The following is an 18,686-nucleotide window of genomic DNA, read 5'->3' as shown; positions in this document are numbered from 1 at the left end:
TTGTGGGGAAACATCCAGCCTTGCACCAGTTAGCATTGACATGCTACAGGCTGCTAACAGCTGATTTCAATGCAGCCATGGTTATTACATGTAGGATCTCCAGACAAACACAGGAGAAAAAATAGTAAAAATATCACTGAAGACAAAATCAGTTTGATGTCCACGACCAACAAATGAGCCATACAAAGTAATGATCCACTCCAAATACAAAAAATGACGAAAAGAGACGAAAAAATCGCAAGAAACTGAAAAGGAAGAGAGCTGCTGTAACAGGCAGCCACAACAGGGTGGCACCTAGCTACAAGTTTCAAGTTATTGATTAGCTAGCCAACCTAAAGGGAGCATGAAGACTTCTGTTTTTACTTTTTTTTAATGTAAGTGATGTAGCATGGATGGAAATACAAACCAATTTTGGTCCGACGCCAATCTCGTTACACAGTTACACAAAAACAATCAAGTTCCCAAAGTGTTGCACGATAAAAATCAAATAAGAATATCAATAAAACAAATACAAAGAATTAAAATAACACATAGAAACCAATAAAAGCCATAAAAACACAGGGGTTAAGACCATAAAAAACACAAAATAGGGCAGCTATCATAGTGAATAAAAGCCAAAGAATAAAAATAAGTTTTAAGACGTGATTTAAAAGTCGGTAGTGCAGGGAGATAGCAGATCATTCCACAATTTGGGTCAGCCCCGGTAGTCTGTACTCCAGTCCAGTAGGTAGCGGTAATGCACCTACAGCTATTTGCTAACCGCTAAATAATCCAACAGAAAGGAAGAAGACAAACTAACACAGTAAAAGCGCAGCACAGTGCATCGAGTATGGAAAAACGTTGTCGACACTTTTACTGATTGATTTTATCAATTTCTTCGTAGCAGCCTTACTTGGTCAGGCCACCTTGAGATCTTGAGTGCAACAGACTGAACCGTGTATGTTTCTAAAATTACCTGAAACCTCCACAGAACGAGCAGCTTCCTCACCGCTGCTTCAAGTGTGAAGCAAACAAAATGTTCTGAACACCCTCGCAATAATAATGAGCAACTGTTGCTGTACTTTCAATTCAGCGTCAGTGTTTCTACAGGAATAGACGCCTCACGCCTGCAGCCCCCTGTGCCGTCTGCACGCTGAGAGTCTGAAGTTAAAAGCTCAGACAGCCGTGTATTAACACCCCGGGCTGAGAGCTAATCATGTGCTTCACGGACGCTCAGAATAAAGCACTTAGTGTGAACAAGGTGTGTGTGTTATATGCTTTTGTAAGCACATGTGTTACCATCTGTGTACATATGTCAGTCAGCAACACTTTAACATGTTTTTTCTCTCCTTTGTGCCCTCAGTGCTCGTTGTTCACACCCTCCTGTAGACTGTCTCACATCTTCACAGCTTTGTGCTCACAGAACAGTGAAGTGGTTTTTATTTTTACATCATATATAAGTATAAAAAAACAGACTAGTTTCTTTCCCTTTAGAAAATGTTCAAACTGCTTCAGGGGAATTAAATCCCTCCAATCCAACGTGATAACAGCGTTCAGCGACAGGACAAGCAGCACAGCGAGGGGAGATTAAATGCTAGGTGGAGTGTGAACCAGACGTGAACCCACAACTTCAAAACCGACACACTAAAGCCTATTATTACCTCCCGCTCCGTCGACGCCAACAGCAGTCTGTCACACACAGCCGGTCCTAAACTTTCCCTCTCACACACCCAACGCTGGATTCAAGATTTCAGGGCCTCTGTTCGACATCAGATGAAGTCAAAATGTAGAATCGAGAGGAAATCAAAGTGATGCATGTGTTGTTTTCCCCCTGCGGCGATGTTTTGCAGATGCAGGAGGCGCTGGGATGTGTGCCTGTGAGCAAATTCAGAAGCATCTATGCAAATGAGGAGGAATGAGAGTGAGTGAGTTAGTCATTCATGAGTCATCTAAAGGGAATGAGTCATTGGACAGGGTCACACGTTCCCGTCTGCTCCCAGATCTCTGGATGACTTCCTGCCTCCTCATCCCATTCACTTCCTTCCTCCTCTCACTTTTTTTTAATCCATTTTCTCCCTTTTTCTCAAAATTATTGATCTTGATGACTTTGATTCTACTTTCTGATTGTCAGGCCATAAATTAACCTGCAATCCAAATCTGTACTTCCTGTTTACGTCTTTCCTACCTGTCTCCCCTTCTTTCTTTTTCTTGTACCTAGGCCTGTCACGATAATCAATAAATCAATTAACTGAACGCTAAATAAAAACGTCCTCGATAAGTTTGCCAGCCTCGATAAACTGACACGTGCATGCATGTTTGTTTTCCTCCTCTCTTTTATCAAAGAGGCTGAATGAGAAGATGGCTCACTACGTCTATCTTTCCTAACATCGGGGTGCATAGGCTCTATAGCGGATTTAGCAGATTTATAGCGGAGTGAGCATCTGTCAAAAATGCGATCTTTGGGATGAAGACGGGGCTGCTCGCGTGTACACACGGAGAGAGCTGAAGCGAGCGTCCTGAGGGGTGAGGAGGAAACACACGCTAATATGAGTGATGGCACCAAAGATACGGTTCTTAAGCCGCCTGCCACAGTCCCAGTGTGGGAATATTTTGTTTTTTTATCAGAATGAACAAAGTGTGAGCTCATGAACACCAACGAGCTGATATGTCACATCAGAAGTTCTCCGATGATACAGCCATCGTTGGATGCATATCGCAGGGGGACGAACGGGAATACAGGACTGTCATCTCTGACTTTGTCGACAGGTGTGACATGAACCACCTTCAGCTCAACGCCAGTAAGACGAAGGAGATGGACGTGGATTTCCGTAGGAGGAGGACACCCCAGACTGCACCTGTGAACATCCAGGGTCTGGACATGGAGATGGTGGAGTCCTACAGATTCCTGGGTGTTCACCTCAACAACAAACTGGACTGGTCAAACAAAACAGACGTCCTGAACAAGAAGGGCCAAAGTCGTCTCCACCTGCTGAGGAGACTGAGGTCCTTTGGAGTGTTCAGGACTCTGCTCAAGACTTTTTATGACTCTGTGGTAGCTTCAGCACTTTTCTATGCAGTGGTCTGCTGGGGAGCGGGGAGCACAGAGAGGGACAGAAAGAGACTGAACAGACTGGTTAGGAGGGCTGGTTCTGTCCTGGACTGCTCCCTAGACTCCCTGGAGGAGGTGGGTGAGAGGAGGATGCTGGCTAAGCTGGCATCTATCATGGACAATCCCTCTCACCCACTACATGAGACTGTGGGGGACTTGAGTCGCTCCTTCAGCTACTCATTGTGAATTTTCACTGTCAAAAAACAATCTTTGTATATATCTCGCTCCAATATAAATATTTAAATAGTATAATTTTTCTACTTTTCTATATTTCTATATATCTTTATATTTCTTCAAATTTCTAATTTTATATTCTATTATCGTATTCTATTTTTAGTTGTTATCGCATTACTGCACTTTGTTTTTTTTCATGAGCTGTTGTGACAAAAAAATCAATCAATAAAAGAATATTCTATTCTATTCTATTCTATTCTATTTGTTTGAAAATAGTGGCGAAGAAGAAGAAGAAGGGGAGGTGCAGCGGAGCCTTGTTCTTTGACAATCTGCTCTTACTGAGGCTTTTGGTCGGCAAAGTAAATAGAAATAAAAGCGCCAAATGGTGGCGCTCAAAGACAGCTACATTGCCAAAGAAATGCAGCCCTTCAATACGGTTGAAAGCCAGAAATGTTAAAAATGTTTGACAGACAGTACGGATTGACTGGGAAAAAGGACATGTTACAAACAATTCAGGAACTGTATAAACTCCCTTTTATTTAGGCTACAGTTTTTATTGTTGTTTTTTTTGGAGTTTCGTTTTTTCTTTAGAGACAGGGTCTATGTTTTATTGTTTTTGATTAGTATTAATTATTTTCATTGACATGTATTTTTTTCTAAAAGTGAGTCCATTTCATTTTTAATGTACTCTTTTTTTTCTCTTTCTTGTTTGTTAAATTTATTATATTTTTTGTTTAATTTATTTTATTTAAAAGATCCTGACCTTTTAATTACAGTTAAATACTCTTAAGAAATTAAAGTTTCTTGCTTTTGATATGGTGTACTCACTTTATTATCCCATTTATCATAATTACATCAATGAAAAATGGAAAAAAAATCAAAATAATATTGACAATAATATAGTTTATCTGCAATAATATTTTGGAAAATTATCGTCTCGCAAAATTTGTTATCGTGACAGGTCTACTTGTACCATTCGTTTTTTGTCTCTTTTTGATTCCTCCTTCCTTATCTCCTCACACACCTGTCTCCTCCTCTCCAGCTGATGCCCAGAGAGTGCATCAACTCTCTGTTTGACAACTTCACCTGGACGAAGATTTCAGGATCTCCACCCCCTGTCGGTCTGGGACGCTCCATCGCCTGGCTGCACCCGGATGTCAGCGTCTTCCTCATCCTGCTGCTCTTCTTCCTCATGAAGGTCTGTGGCTGTGATATTTCTTTATGTGTGTATTTTTGCAGCGCGTGTGCGCATGTGCATGCGAGGTTGCCTACAGCTTACGTCAGCATTTTCGTCATCACCCCCCTCTTCGTCGTCAGGGGCGTTTGTTGCAGGTCGCTCATGTTGTGTGTCAGTGACAGGGACATCTGTGTGTGGACTTGTGTGTCTTTGTCTTCATCCTTTTCTCTCGTCCAAGGTCAGCGGTGTGGGCATGCTGCCAGCAGCTCCAGGGTTCTTATGCCTTCTTGAAGCAGCAGTACACACACACACACACACACACACACACACACACACACACACACACACACTGGTAGAGTAGCAGTTCTCGTCTGTCTCTGTGGCATCAATATGTGCACAGAACTGCGTGTTCAGTCAGTGAAACATCACGCAGCTCGCTCACAGGTGGAGAAATGATGACTAACTCAGAACGAGGAGGCAGCAGAGCAGACACAGAAAAATGAGAGTGCATTTTTTGTTTTTCTGCATCCATTTTGTCCAAAGTTTCAGGATATTTTGGCATGAAATGGTACAGGTATTTTTCAGACATTCATCATAAGTAGAAGTTTTTTTTCAAGAGACAGAGTTAGGGCTGCAACTAACGATTATTTTTGTGATCGATTACTTGACGATTAATCGGAAAAAAAAAGGATGAGAATCCATAATCGTAAAATTTGCAAAACCAGACATGCGTTGTTATTTTAGTTGATGACTATTGTTTTCATAACAATTTATACAAAGAAACAACATATTTGAACATAATTAAACTGACCAGATGCTACATATATAAAGTATAACAAATGACATAAATATATTGTCATTTAAAGAATCAACAGTATGGGCAAAATAATAGAAAATGTATTGTTATGTACTGATTGAATAGTACCTGTGTTTGCATGTTTAAATATACCAGAGTTGACCAAAGTGCTGTGCAGATCAAAAGCAGCACAAATGACAAAAATAACCCAAACTATGCCAAAGATACAATACTGAAATACAATAAACACTGTGCGAATATGAGATAAAATAAGATAAATTAGTAAAATAAATTAAGATGTGATTGAGAGTCTGCCTGATGTTCTCTAAACCTTGATCAAAAGCCAAGGAGAAGAGGAAGAGGTGTGTCTTTAGAGATGATTTATAAACATGAATTGATCCCACAGGGTTTTCCTGAGCCGAGGGGCAGCTGCCACAGATATTTTTAATAACTCATACATAGAGTATATATGAAAGGGTATAATATAGTTTTCCTGAAAAAGTTTGCCCCTCACCTCATTTTTGGTTCAGTTGTTTGTTTAGAAGTTCCTCCCAGAACTCTTTTAGTACAGCATTGGTTGAACTGGCAACCTGCCCTTATCCTCGTGTGGCTTACCTGTCCTTTACGCCTTTTTGGTTTTTTAGAAGTGGGCTGTGAGGAGTTTGAAAGTGGTCTTGAAAAAGTCTCCCTTCTATATACCAGATCATAATCCACACTTTAAAATGAGATTATCAGCACCAATATCACTGGTTACAGGTTTTTTAAACTGCTACTTCTTAGCCTCCAGTTCGGGTGGACCAGAACTGGATTAATCTACAGCATGTCTAGATCTCTATGGCTGATAAAGTTTAGCAGTGAGAAGAGAGATCTGCATTTTTCTCTGCTGAAAACATTTCTGTGATTAATTTTGTAGTGATGGTGGACACTGGAGCCTAACTGTCAGACAGAAAAAGGACAGAAGAGCAAAGAAAGAGAAACAGGAGAGAGATAGAGCACGAGCTAAAGGCTAATTAGTCTTTAGTTCAAACTTGATAGTCCATCAAAAAAATGAAGAGTGAGGTTACGTTAGCTCTGCTTGGCAGATGACTGGCAGGACACAGCTAACCAGAATATACTGACGTTACACATTACAGACATGTCTCAGAGCACTGGGCTGCTAACTGTGCCGAATATAAACAGCTACTAAACTAAACACAAACTGACAGTGTTTACTTGCTGTCACTTGTTGTTAGCCTACAGATACATCAGAGCACCAGGCTAACATATAGCCGGCTGCTACAATGTTAGCTTGATGTCACATTTCAAACTGTAGCACCATGTAACTGTACTGATAAATACCTTACTTCGTCGCATTGTATCCAGTAAAAAGTTGTCTTGAACAAAGAAAATCAATTTTGATCTGATCTCCATTTAATTCCAAAACAAACACATGCCTTGCTAACAGTAATTTACGAACGTGTGTGGAGACTCCAGGCCACAAGGTGGCGAGGGAGAGCAATCAAAACAGATCCTCCTCGTAGCAGCTGTAATGACAAAAAGCAAAAAGCTTACAGATGCCTTAAAACCACTAACTGATGGTTTGTCACATTCTGGCCAGGGGCTGGTAAAAACAATTAGCAAAAAAAAAAGATTTTTAAGATGAAATGAAGGTCTTTTTGATTGTTTAATAATTGAATGTTTATTCCAAAAATTAAATTTGTCACAACCCCGTCCACTTCCCATAGCTGTCTTACAACCTTTTTATGTCAGACACACATCAATGCATGCAAAAAAAAAAAAAACGGATTTAAATTTTTACAAATTCTTTCTATTGGCTACCCGTTTCCCCGAGCCACGTAGCATGAATCTGTAGAGGTGTGACTGTAGAAGTGTACAGGTGTCAATCATTAGTCAGTGAGCGTTTAAAGTTCTTTTGTGGCTGGTGCTAAAATATCAAAAACACAGATTATTTTAATAACTGAAGTTGTTTTAGAGGCTTGTATAGGCTTAAATCAGAGGACAGGAGAGTGGATAGAGCAGGAAACAGGAAGAGAGTGGGGAGTGAAATGCGGGAATTTTGCCACAGGCCAGGTTTGACCCCTGAGCCACCTGCTCGAGGGCCCACCTCAAGGGACTCCACCTGAACTGCTAGGCTCTACATCTGCACTCTACATCATTATTTTAACCCAAGGTGGTGGGATGAAGGCTGTTTTACGTGCAATGCAGTTGTTTCCATGGCAGAGAAAGGGGATTTAAAAAAGCTTTACAAGACTTTGAACAGTATAAGACTGATTTCCTGCCAGGGAAGAGGTCGGACTGGTTGATATTGGTTTGATGAAGTTTGGACACCTTTCTGTAATAACCCTTCTCTGGCCCTTTAACAGAAATAATGATGAAACCAGCGCTCTGTGCGATTGACGTGGATTGTAATCCTAACACAAACACGTCCCTAAATGTCAGTGTCGTTGTGGAAACAGTGAGTTGATCTTTCTGTCCAGTTCCTCGCCCCCGGTGTTGTTCTTCATTTAGAAATGTTGTGACCTGAGTTCAAGAGATTCATGTGTGAAAAACAGACTGTGTCTGTCTGAGTCCTGACCCACCTACGGTCTGTTGGCTGCCGCGAAGCACCAAGCTGGTGCCGCCTCCTGTTTGCTGAGAGGCTGCAGCTTTTCCAGAGCTCAGGGAGAGGATGAAGAGAGTGGATTACTTTCTCCATAAACAAACTTTCTTCTGTCGGAGTGGAAGTCGACACAGAAATCTCCTCTCATCAGTATCCTTTCTCTTTAAACTCACAGTCCAGAGTTAGATTAGGCAGAAACACTTGATAAATAACCCAGCCCGCTGAATATTCAAGGCTGTCGCTCAGCGTCATCCTCTGTATTACTTCAGTCGTGGTGTTTCACAGTTGTGCCCAACAGCTCCCTGCAGTGAAAACTTAATTCAACCAAAGCTGAGAGCAGCTGGCTGCTAAAACTCCTCTCACAAACACACACACACACACACACTGTGTATTTTCAGCTTTTCTGTCGCCTTCTGCTGCTGTCAGCCTTCTCCTAACACACTCAAACACACGCTGGATCTTCTTTTTCTGCCACACATGTGATTAAGATCACAGATTCTGAAAAAAACAGCTTTTAGGAAAAAACAATTTCTGGGCTGATAATCTGATTTTCAATTGTTTCAAAATCATATTTAAAGAAGAATATGGCGTCCACCTGGCTGCACATCCCTTTACTGTCACTCCTCCTCCTCCTTTGTTTTTCATACTACCTTCATTGGTAACATTTTATATTAACTACAAGCATTAGTTTAAGGGGCTGTGAGGAGTTTGAAAGTGATCTTTAAAAAGTCACCCTTCAAGATATTTGCCTGATTCTAACCCACAAATCCACACTCAGCATCAATATTGCTGGTTATGGGTTATTTTAAGATGCTACTTTTTAGCTTCCCGTTTAGGTTGACCAGGACCGGATTGATTTACGGCACGTCTAGATCTGTATGACAACACCCAAAAAACAATTTCTGTGACTAATTTTGTAGTGATGGTGGACACTGGAGCCTAACTGTCAGACAGAAAGTAGGGCTGTCATTTTAACGCGTTAATTAGATTAAATAATTACGCCGCAAATTAACGCGTTATAGAAATTAACGCAGATTAATCTGGATCTGCGGGGCGTTCAAAGACGCACTTATTTTCAAATGTCTGGCATTTACAAACCGTTTGTCCTACATGGAAAAAGTCATGTTCTCGTCAGATTTTCAAATTTCCGATGGTCCCTGAATGTATCTCACATGACGTCAGCAATATGCTGGGGGGGGCGGATTTTTGGGGGACTGCCGTCCACATCTCGTTTATTCACACGTCCTTTTTGAAAATCTGCAGAAAATCAACCATTAGCTCCAGCTCAATTCTGTAAAAAACAGATAATTCTACACTCTTTACTGCATTAAACAAGCGCTGAATGATTGATATTTGTCTTGTATTTAAATCTAAATAATTCTTTGAAAATTTGCTTCCATCTTCCTGGTGTACATAGTTCCTCACAGTTTTTAGCCTTTAGCCCTGGTTCTCCTGACCTCATAGAAGTATAGAAGTTCATATTGCAGTGAAAATTGAGTCCACATCGAGCAAAAATGTGACAGAAGAAAAAAACGTCCTAAAAATCAAATCAGCTTATGTTAGGTGCAGGACTGTGTAGATTTTGTAAAGGATATGAGCTGGGAGGTGACAACGTGGACCTGTCCTTCCATCCATCGTTGTTGGGAACGTGGGATCTGGCCCCAGGGGATGGACGAGCTAGCCGTGCTAACCCAGCGGCATCGTGCTGTTCACGGACGTGGCTGACGGAGCTGACATCGGACGCCAGCCCCACATTGGAGGAGCTTCGCCTGCTGTGAGCAGACAGGATCCAGGAGACAGAGACTGAACAGACTGCTGAAGAAGCTCAGTCCTGGACCCTGTGGAGGTGGAGACTGGCTGGGCTGGAGAGTGGTGGACGAGTGGTGGACCGGATGTCATCATCTAATTTCTTATGGACCTTTTTGCACTTTCTATACTCTTTCTTACTTTGGTTTTCTTAAATGCTGCGGTGACTCCTGAATTTTCCCTTGGGGAAAAATAAAGTATTTTCTATTTCTATTTCTATAACAGTTGATACCATGTATTATTTCCTCTGCTGAGTCACATGACCAGCTGCACGGAACCCCTAATGAGTGTGACATCATCACGGAACTCCTAATCAGTGTGACATCATCACGGAACTGCTGCAGCAGAGGAAGGATTCAAATTCACAAAAGTTTAGAAACAATTTGTCATATAGGCTACAATGTTGACCTAATCTAGGTAAAAATATGATATTTTTGTAGGAAATTTTGACAGGAATCCATTCATGTCATTTTTAAAGCTGTACGACTTTTTAGTCTAGAGGCCCAAATGCTGCAGCTTTATGGAGCTGGAGGCTGTATTCCTATTTATTGTAATGGAGGGATCTGAGGAAGCTTCTTTTGGGTTCACTGACTTTGAGGGCTCGTCATATGGAAACTGGGTCCAAAGCTTCAATTTCCCTAAGAGCTTGTGTAAAGCAAAGTCCAGTCTGCTATCTCAGAGATTTTCCAAGTTGATACCACTCATGGTTCCAAAGGAGATAATTTTTGTAGAACAGGCAAAAATGTGGAAGTCTTATTTTGAAAAGCAAATTGCCGGCTTTTAGGGCCAATGTGTAATTTGTGTGTCTTAATGAGACGAACATTTTGGTGTTGGTTTGATCTCACTACGAGATTCCTACCCCCAGTTATAGCCATTTTAGTGTTATTTTTTTGAGTGCCTAGATGGCGCTATAGAGAAATTATGGGATGTTGGGGGTCAAGTTTTGTATCAAATACAATTTTTTGACACGTGAGGTGTGTGCCAATTTTGGTGAGTTTTTGAGCATGTTTAGGGTAAGAAAGTGAAAGTGTCAAAGCAAAAACAAAAGGGCAAGGACCCTAAAAATACAATAGTGCCTGAAGGGATAAGGCACCTTCTAGCTAAGCCTTAAGAAATGATAGAATCATAATCTGTAAATGGCTTATAACTGGTTTATTATGACCATCATAGCTCATTTATAACTGTTGGCTGATATTAATCGGTAATAAAACATTTGTAACTGTGTTTGTACATGGTGTATAAATGAGTATTAATACTGCTTTACAGATGATGAGTTAAGTGTTGATTACTGCTCAGCTAATGCTAAACAGGGTGTGGTTAATAAAAAGTGTTACCCAATCATTCTGAATCAGTCGAGCAGCTTTGTGTCTGTGAGTCTGATGAAAGGCGGAGCTGACTGTCGGTGTGGTCTGAGTGTTCCTGCGTGATTGTCAGGATCAGAAAGGGAGAAGAAGACCGTGAGCTCAGCTTCGTGTCATCACGATAGCAGCCATTTAAATGAGTTTCAACATGTAACGCAGTAATTAAGTCCTCAAACGATGATGACAAATCACGTTCAGAATGGTAATCTGGCCTGTTAAAATGGAAATGTCGCGTTTTCTCAGCCTGTCCTTTGAATCAGAATAAGGAGACCCAGCATGTGGCGCCTGTGAAAAACCCTGAGCTGTGTGAAGGTAATCATTATCCCTGATGAGCTCTTTGCTGTCAGGAACAAAGAGTGTTATCAGGCGCTCTGCTCGGGAGTTAAACTCTGCTGAATGCAGAAAAGTGTTTGGAGACAAACAGTTTAAATGACATTTAAAGGTCGCTTTAATTTGCCCTGCGGAGAGTTCCCATATTTGATCTTTCACGTTCATTTAAAAACCACTCAGCGCAGCTTCAGCAGCGTCCTCTGCAGCTTCTCTGGAGCAGCTGTTGATTAAGTGCCTTGCTCGAGGACACACAAGAGTGATTAGATCCCCTCCCAAACGCACAGCATTTCCTGATTCTCCTCTTGTGCTGCTCATCAAGCCGTAACCAAACTGTTTTCTCCTCCTGCTGGAAAGCAAAAAAATACACCAGAGGTTGAAGAGGGCAACCTTTAATACCACTGCTTTAAGTGCGCATCTAAAAACCTTTGACGTGATCCAAGAAATGTCTCAGTCTGAGGAAAAATCACCTTATCAAACACAATATTTTCTACAATTTGTATTTATTTATTTTTATTTTATTTTTTGGGGGTATATTTTATTTCCTAGCTTTCTCTATATCCTATTTGACAGAGTGCACATCTAGTAATCAGGGTGTCGAGGGGGTCCGGTTTGGTGACCTCAGGATTGGATCACTGCTTTCTGCAGATGATGTGGTCCTGGTGGCTTCATCAAGCCGTGACCTTCAACTCTCTCTGGATCGGTTCGCAGCCCAGTGTGAAGCGGCTGGGATGAGAATCAGCACCTCCAAATCCAAGTCCATGGTCCTCAACCGGAAAAGGGTGGAGTGCCCTCTCCAGGTTGGGGACGAGATCCTGCCCGAAGTGGAGGAGTTTAAGTATCTCGGGGTCTTGTTCGCGAGTGAGGGAAGGATGGAGCGAGAGATCGACAGGCGGATCGGTGCGGCGTCTGCAGTAATGCGGACTCTGCACAGGTCTGTCGTGGTGAAGAGGGAGCTGAGCCGGAAGGCGAAGCTCTCTGTTTACCGGTCGATCTTCGTTCCCACCCTCACCTATGGTCATGAGCTTTGGGTAGTGACCGAAAGAACAAGATCGCGGGTACAAGCGGCCGAAATGAGCTTCCTCCGCAGGGTGGCCGGGCTCTCCCTTAGAGATAGGGTGAGAAGCTCGGCTATCCGGGAGGAGCTCGGAGTAGAGCCGCTGCTCCTCCGCGTTGAGAGGATCCAGATGAGGTGGCTCAGGCATCTGATGAGGATGCCTCCCAGACACCTCCCTGGTGAGGTGTTCAGGGCACGTCCCACCCTGGGGAGTGGGGAGGAGACCCCGGGGCAGACCCAGGACACGCTGGGGAGACTACGTCTCTCAGCTGGCCTGGGTATGTCTCGGGATCCCCTCGGAAGAGCTGGATGAAGTGGCTAGGGAGAAGGAAGTCTGGGCTTCCCTGCTTGGGCTGCTGCCCCCGTGACCCGACCCCGGATAAGCGGAAGAAGATAGATGGATACATCTAGTAATCCTGTATTATTTTCTGTTCACGTTATTTTCTTGTTATTTGTTGCACCAAAACACTGAGTCAAATTCCTTGTATGTGCAAATGTAATTGGCAATAAAACCTGATTCTGATTCTGATATGAGCCACATTCACCTGAAAAGTCTAAAAAAATGTATTTTTTTTTGTTATTTTCTAGTTTCTGCAGTGTTGGTTGGTAATTAACGAGAAGATTACAAATTAGAGGAAATGAGAAAAAGAGATGCAGGGCAGAGAGGATCAGGTTTAGTCTTGTTTTCTTGAGAAACAGGCTTAATCTGTTTATGTTTTCAGTTTTGGTCTCATCTGACCAGACAACATTCTCCCAGTATTCTACAGGCTTGTCAAGATGCTGTTTAGCAAACTTTAAACCAGCTTCAACATGCCTTTTCTTGAGGAATGGAGTCTTGCAGGCTGAGCGTCCACAGAGGCCATGGTGGTGGAGTGCATTGCTTATTGTTTTCTCTGTAACAACTGTACCTGCTGCCTCCAAGTCTTTCTGGAGCACTTTCAGGGTGGTCCCTGGCTCGTTGAGTCCTCTTCTGACTATCTTTCTGACTCCCTGGTCAGAAATCTTCAAGGAGCTCCTGTGCGTGGCCTGTTGATGGTAAGGTGGTGCTTCTTCCACTTGTGAATAATGGCCCCAGCGGTGCTGACTGGAATATTCAGGTGCTTTGATATAAGTCTGTAACCAGTTCCATTCTGATGCTGAGCAACAATCAGGTTGTGAATGTCTTCAGAGAGCTCTTTGCCTTTACCCATCATGAGGTGTGTGCTATTTAACTGCTTGGTGAAAAAAACACCTTTTTTATAGGACCATCAATTTGCTCTAGCCCAGCTGATGTTGGTTTGCACTAATTGGAAGTTCAAGTAATAATTACTGACAGATTATTGATTATTTGAGTTAATACCAATGTCTGGTAGATATTTTGTTTGAATTGCATCTTTGGAAATAAATGTGATGAGAAACAAGTTGACACGTTCAATACTTTTTTTCCCCACTGTAATTTTGTTTTCTCTGACTATGTAAGCACCAAAACTACCAAAGAAGAGTGGACTCTCTCCTTTTATGTCTCTCTCTCACACACTTTCTTTAATATTTTTCCTCATTTTTCTGTGCTGCAGTTCTGGATGTCTGCAGTGGCCACCACCATGCCGATCCCATCAGGAGCCTTCATGCCAGTCTTCATACTGGGTGAGTTCAACACATGAAGCCACTGGATGCTCTAACAACATGCTAGCAATGAGACGAAAGCTGTTTGACCTTCAGAGTTTGACCTCCTGACATGAGTTAACATGTTTGTTCCCAGAGTTTTGCTTCATCAGATCTGAGTTTATTGTCCAGGAATCAGTTCTTGTTTGAAGTTTATCTGATGTTTGCACAGAGTGAGATGTTTTTTGTAGTGTGACCTTTACCAGCGCTTTAAAATATTCATCATTACAGCCGTAAACAACTTCAAATGAGTAAAGCAGATCTGCGTGTGTGTGGTTTTAAACGTGGCCTTTTGCAATGTCACGCAAACTTTCACAGAAAGCAGAACGGCTGCTGTTGTATTCGTTATGTTTTGATGTCAGGAAATGCTGCCAGTGGTTTTGCTTCTTCATTGTTTGGCTGTTTAGGGACAGATTTAGCCTCTAATCACAGAGATGTGTCATCCTTAAAGGTGCACACTCTCTGAGCTGAGTGTTTGTCTGTGCAGGAGCTGCGTTCGGCCGGCTGGTTGGAGAGCTCATGGCCACCCTGTTTCCTCACGGGATCGTGTTTGACGGCATCCTCTACCGCATCATCCCTGGAGGGTACGCAGTCATTGGTTAGTCTCCCTTTCCTCCTCCTCCTCCATCCTCCTGTTTCAGAATCACCGCAGGAGCAAAGTTTAAGAGGATTTTCATCGATTAAAACCCACGTCATGTCCTCTTCCTTAATCGTCCATCTCCTGCACTCTCCACTTTCATGGGTCAGAGTTTCTTCTCCCTCTGTCACTCCCTCTGCCTCCCTTATCTCCTTCCCTTTGTTTGTCATCTTCTCCTCCTCTTCCTCTTCCTCTCTTCACAGCATGTGGTCCCTTTGCGGTGACAGTGAAATGTCACTGTGGGTTCCTTCAGCTGTCTTCACCTCAGACGCTGACCCAGAAACTTTGCCTCAGCTCCTCGTGTTGCTCCTTTCTCTCCTTTTTGATCAATCTTAGCATTTCTTCGTATTAATCTAACCTTTGTTTCCTTTTCCTCTCACCTTCGCCTCCTTTATCACTCAGCGCTCTTCCTTCATACATCCTCTTTTCCTTCTCTCTGATTCCTAACCCTCTCCTCTTCCTCTTCTGTTCACGTCTAGTTTTTCCCTTCTCTTTCATCCCTAACTCCTCTTTTCATCTGCACGTGTGACCCCCTCGTCCTCCTTCCTTCAATCCTCCTTCCTCCCCCCAATCATCCCGCCCCATTCCCCGTCTCTGACAGGAGCCGCAGCTCTGACAGGAGCCGTAACTCACACGGTGTCCACGGCGGTGATCTGCTTCGAGCTGACGGGGCAGATCTCTCACATCCTGCCCATGATGGTGGCGGTGATCCTGGCCAACATGGTGGCCCAGGGCCTGCAGCCCTCGCTCTACGACTCCATCATCCAGGTCAAGAAGCTGCCGTACCTGCCGGAGCTCGGCTTTGGACACATGAGGTTTGTGAGGAGTGCTAACATGCTAACATGCTAACTGAGTCTGCCTTTGCTGACTGCTGGTCTGGCTTTGCTGCAGCCAGTACAACATCTTCGTCGAGGACATCATGGTGAGGAAGGTGAAGTTCATATCGTCTCAGTCCACGTGCAGAGAGGTCAAACAGCTGCTGGACTCCTCCTCTCTCAATTCGATACCGCTGGTTGACTCTAAAGGTACAATCAGGACTTTTTTATACTTTAGTTATTTCTATCATCAAATGATTAAACCTGAAGTTTCTGGAGTGTTTAATCAAGCTTCAGTATCAGTGATCTGTTCGTTTTCCTCTCTGCTTCCAGACTCCATGATCCTGTTGGGCAGCATCGACAGGCTGGAGCTCCTGGCTCTCTGTGATTGGTGGTTGTCTCCGGAGAGGAGGCTCCTGACGCAGGTGAGTTCACTTTGATTAGTCACCTTTGGTTAAATCATCTGGGTTATCATCATGTGTGTTAAAAATGTATTCAAAGAAGTCTCTATGTTTTTTTTCTGATGGGCCAGCCTTCTGGGGGGCGGAGCTAAGAGCAGAGCATCTGAGCCCTCCCCCCAACATGTTATAAACAAGTTAAGAGATTTTTATGTGATCACCTCATCATTTCAGGAAGTTTCTTAAATAAAGATCTCAAGACAGATTCAGGGATTTCTTCACTCATGAATTTGTAGAGGTTTTAATCTGTAGACATTTAGTCTGAACATCCAGCATTGTTACTTTTTACTAGTGTCAAGTTATGTCACGTCATCTCTCAGCTTTGAGAACACTTAGGGTCTGCTTTTAGAAAGAGTGAAGCCGGGCATACACTGTGATTGTCAGCTTGTTTGAGACGATTTGCCACTGGACTATTTATTGAACCGGGACGTATTTCGGCTTAATCGTGGGTCGTGCTTCGTGTAGTAGCACCTAATCGCAAATCTGCTGATCGCAAAAAAAATCAAACATGTTTGAAATCCTCATCGCTCCTCAGGAAGGTATCGCACAGAAGAAGCAGCGCCACGAGCCGACTTGTCTCAACCTCTTGCACAAAGCATGCGCAATCTCTGAAGTTGGTCTAAAACTGGATGAAGTTAGTCTAAAGTTCGCTCTAGCTGTCACTATGCACCTCCTGTTCTCACTGTAGAATTGAGAGACCATATTGCTGACGTCTGCCCAGACAATTCCCTGTCCATACGCGTCTTCTTCTTCTTCTTTTTTTGTTGTCTTTTCACACAGATTGGCACAAATTGCCAAGGCAGTGCATTTGTTTTTGTTGAGCATCTTAGGTGTGCATCCCCCATTTCTGGGTTTTTTCTTTTCAACCCTTTGAGTCCAGCTCCCAAACGGCATAGGGGAAGGGGGATACAGAGTCCGACGTGTGGTATATGGATGTATAGTGTGAACAGTGAAGCATCAGAGCATGATTTGTAGGCTGCGAACTTTTGAACTCAGCGATCGAGTCATGCAGTTTGAGATGGCGCTGAATCTAATGATTTAAGTTATCGCACAGTGTACCAGAGGAAAGGAGCAGATTTAGGCCCCGTTTACACAACGTTTTACTCTAAAACACAAAAACGCAGAAGTAAAAAATCCGTGTTTAGATCTAGATCTCCAGATAGAATTTATTGTCATTGTGACATGTAAAATGCACAACGAAATTAAAAGTGCCAAACAGTTGGTGCAACATTAGAACTACAACATAAAAAACACAAGCACAACAGTAAAACAACAGTGATGGATATAAAACAACAATACAAAAGTCATTTTATTTGCCATTGCACAGTCCCATAATTGTAAAAGTGCTGTTAATGCTTGTTTTTTGCGGCGTTAAGGGTGGTTATTAATGTCGGATAGAAACTGTTTACACAGAAACACCGAGGAACTGAAAACGCTGCAGTGAGCATGCCAGGCCTGCAGTTGGCACAAAAACTGTCCCTTCCAGAAGCGTCTTTTGGTAGAACTCCACTGAGGCTTTATTCAAAAGTTTGTTTTAGGTCGGCTAAAACACAGTTAACTTGTAAACGAGAGGCTGAAATACAACAATACTTTTGTGTTTCATCCTGAAACTGTTGTCATGTAAACAGCCCCTTAGCGCAGCGGTCCTAACCTTTTCTGCACCATGGACCGGCTTGTCTTCTGTCTCCTCACTGGCTCTTTTACCCTGCCTAGAGAAATTTTCCAAAGATTTTTTTTTTGTCCATTTTGCTCGCTTGGGGGCGTTTGGCGTCAAGTATGAGTCTTAGACGGGTATGACTGAGAGAATCCAGTCATTTTCTAAATAAAACATCATTCAGAATCAGATAATAAATCAAACTGAAAAAGTAAGTTTAGTATTTTTTATGTGCGGCCTGGTACCAATTGACCCACGGACCAGTACTGGTCCACCACCCGGGGTTTGGGGACCACTGCCTTATTGGACTGCACTCAACAACAGCCCCATCACCACCCCAGGAATGGACTAACCCATGGGTGAAACATTGATGGTGGGGTCGCAAGATGCCTTCCAAATAAAATACAGTTACAGTTACACATTTCAACTTTTACCAAAAAAATATGAACAAAATTTAGGTTAAATTTGATTGAAAAATAAATAAAAATGAAAAAGCAGAAAATGTTTGATTGAATGTTATTTCACGTTTCACAGGCTGAAAACTTTTGAAGCAAAAAGGAGGCAACAACATACGCAGGCACATCCAACACCGTCTCTAATGAATACATTCACCTAAGAAGCTAAAGTCATGGAGGAAAATCTACCAAAAGACATCCAAAATTAGAAACAGCTCCTTTGGCGTTTGCTCAAAAAAAGGTTGAGCAGAAATTCTGGATTAGCTAAAAGCTGAGCATGCTAACTTTCTGAAACACACGGCTGGTGTGTTGTGTTTTCCAGGAAAGTGAAGCAGAAAAACTCTGAAGCAGCAGGCAGAGATAAAATCCCTCAGAGGGAAACAAAATTTCATTCCTGTATTGTGACAAAGCTGTCTCTATTGATCTGTGTTTAGGGTCAGAGCCTGCAGGGGCAGAACCAGTCTCAGGAACACAGCTGGGAGTCCTTCGCCTTCGTGGACGAAGAGGAAGAGGAGGAAGAGGAGAAGGTGGGCCTTACATTTACATCTCTTTTAAAATGTGTTTTTCTTTTCTATTCGTTAGTCGTTGGCTGAATGTGAGTTAAAGACGAGGATTATGAGATCTTTTAGTTTGGTTAATCT

The 18,686-nt window shown here is 42.7% G+C and overlaps 1 protein-coding gene across 1 annotated transcript in view; it reads left to right on the top strand.

Annotated features, from left to right (window-relative positions):
- The window catches only part of LOC141803547 (chloride channel protein 1-like), a 72,697-nt gene that overhangs the window by 37,694 nt on the left and 16,317 nt on the right, over window positions 1-18,686 (top strand). Inside the window, exons 11-17 of the mRNA XM_074687654.1 lie at window positions 4,305-4,460; window positions 13,939-14,008; window positions 14,514-14,624; window positions 15,265-15,478; window positions 15,555-15,688; window positions 15,812-15,903; window positions 18,480-18,572. Coding sequence (XP_074543755.1) covers window positions 4,305-4,460; window positions 13,939-14,008; window positions 14,514-14,624; window positions 15,265-15,478; window positions 15,555-15,688; window positions 15,812-15,903; window positions 18,480-18,572 — 870 coding nt within the window. The remainder of the gene's footprint in view (window positions 1-4,304; window positions 4,461-13,938; window positions 14,009-14,513; window positions 14,625-15,264; window positions 15,479-15,554; window positions 15,689-15,811; window positions 15,904-18,479; window positions 18,573-18,686) is intronic.

This window comes from Halichoeres trimaculatus, unplaced genomic scaffold (genome assembly GCF_033239565.1).
Source record: "Halichoeres trimaculatus isolate MK-OKI-2021-1 unplaced genomic scaffold, fHalTri1.1 fHalTri1_scaffold_14, whole genome shotgun sequence".
Taxonomy (NCBI): Eukaryota; Metazoa; Chordata; class Actinopteri; order Labriformes; family Labridae; genus Halichoeres; species Halichoeres trimaculatus.
Note: the sequence above shows the minus strand (reverse complement) of the source record. Positions and strands in the feature narration are given on the sequence as shown.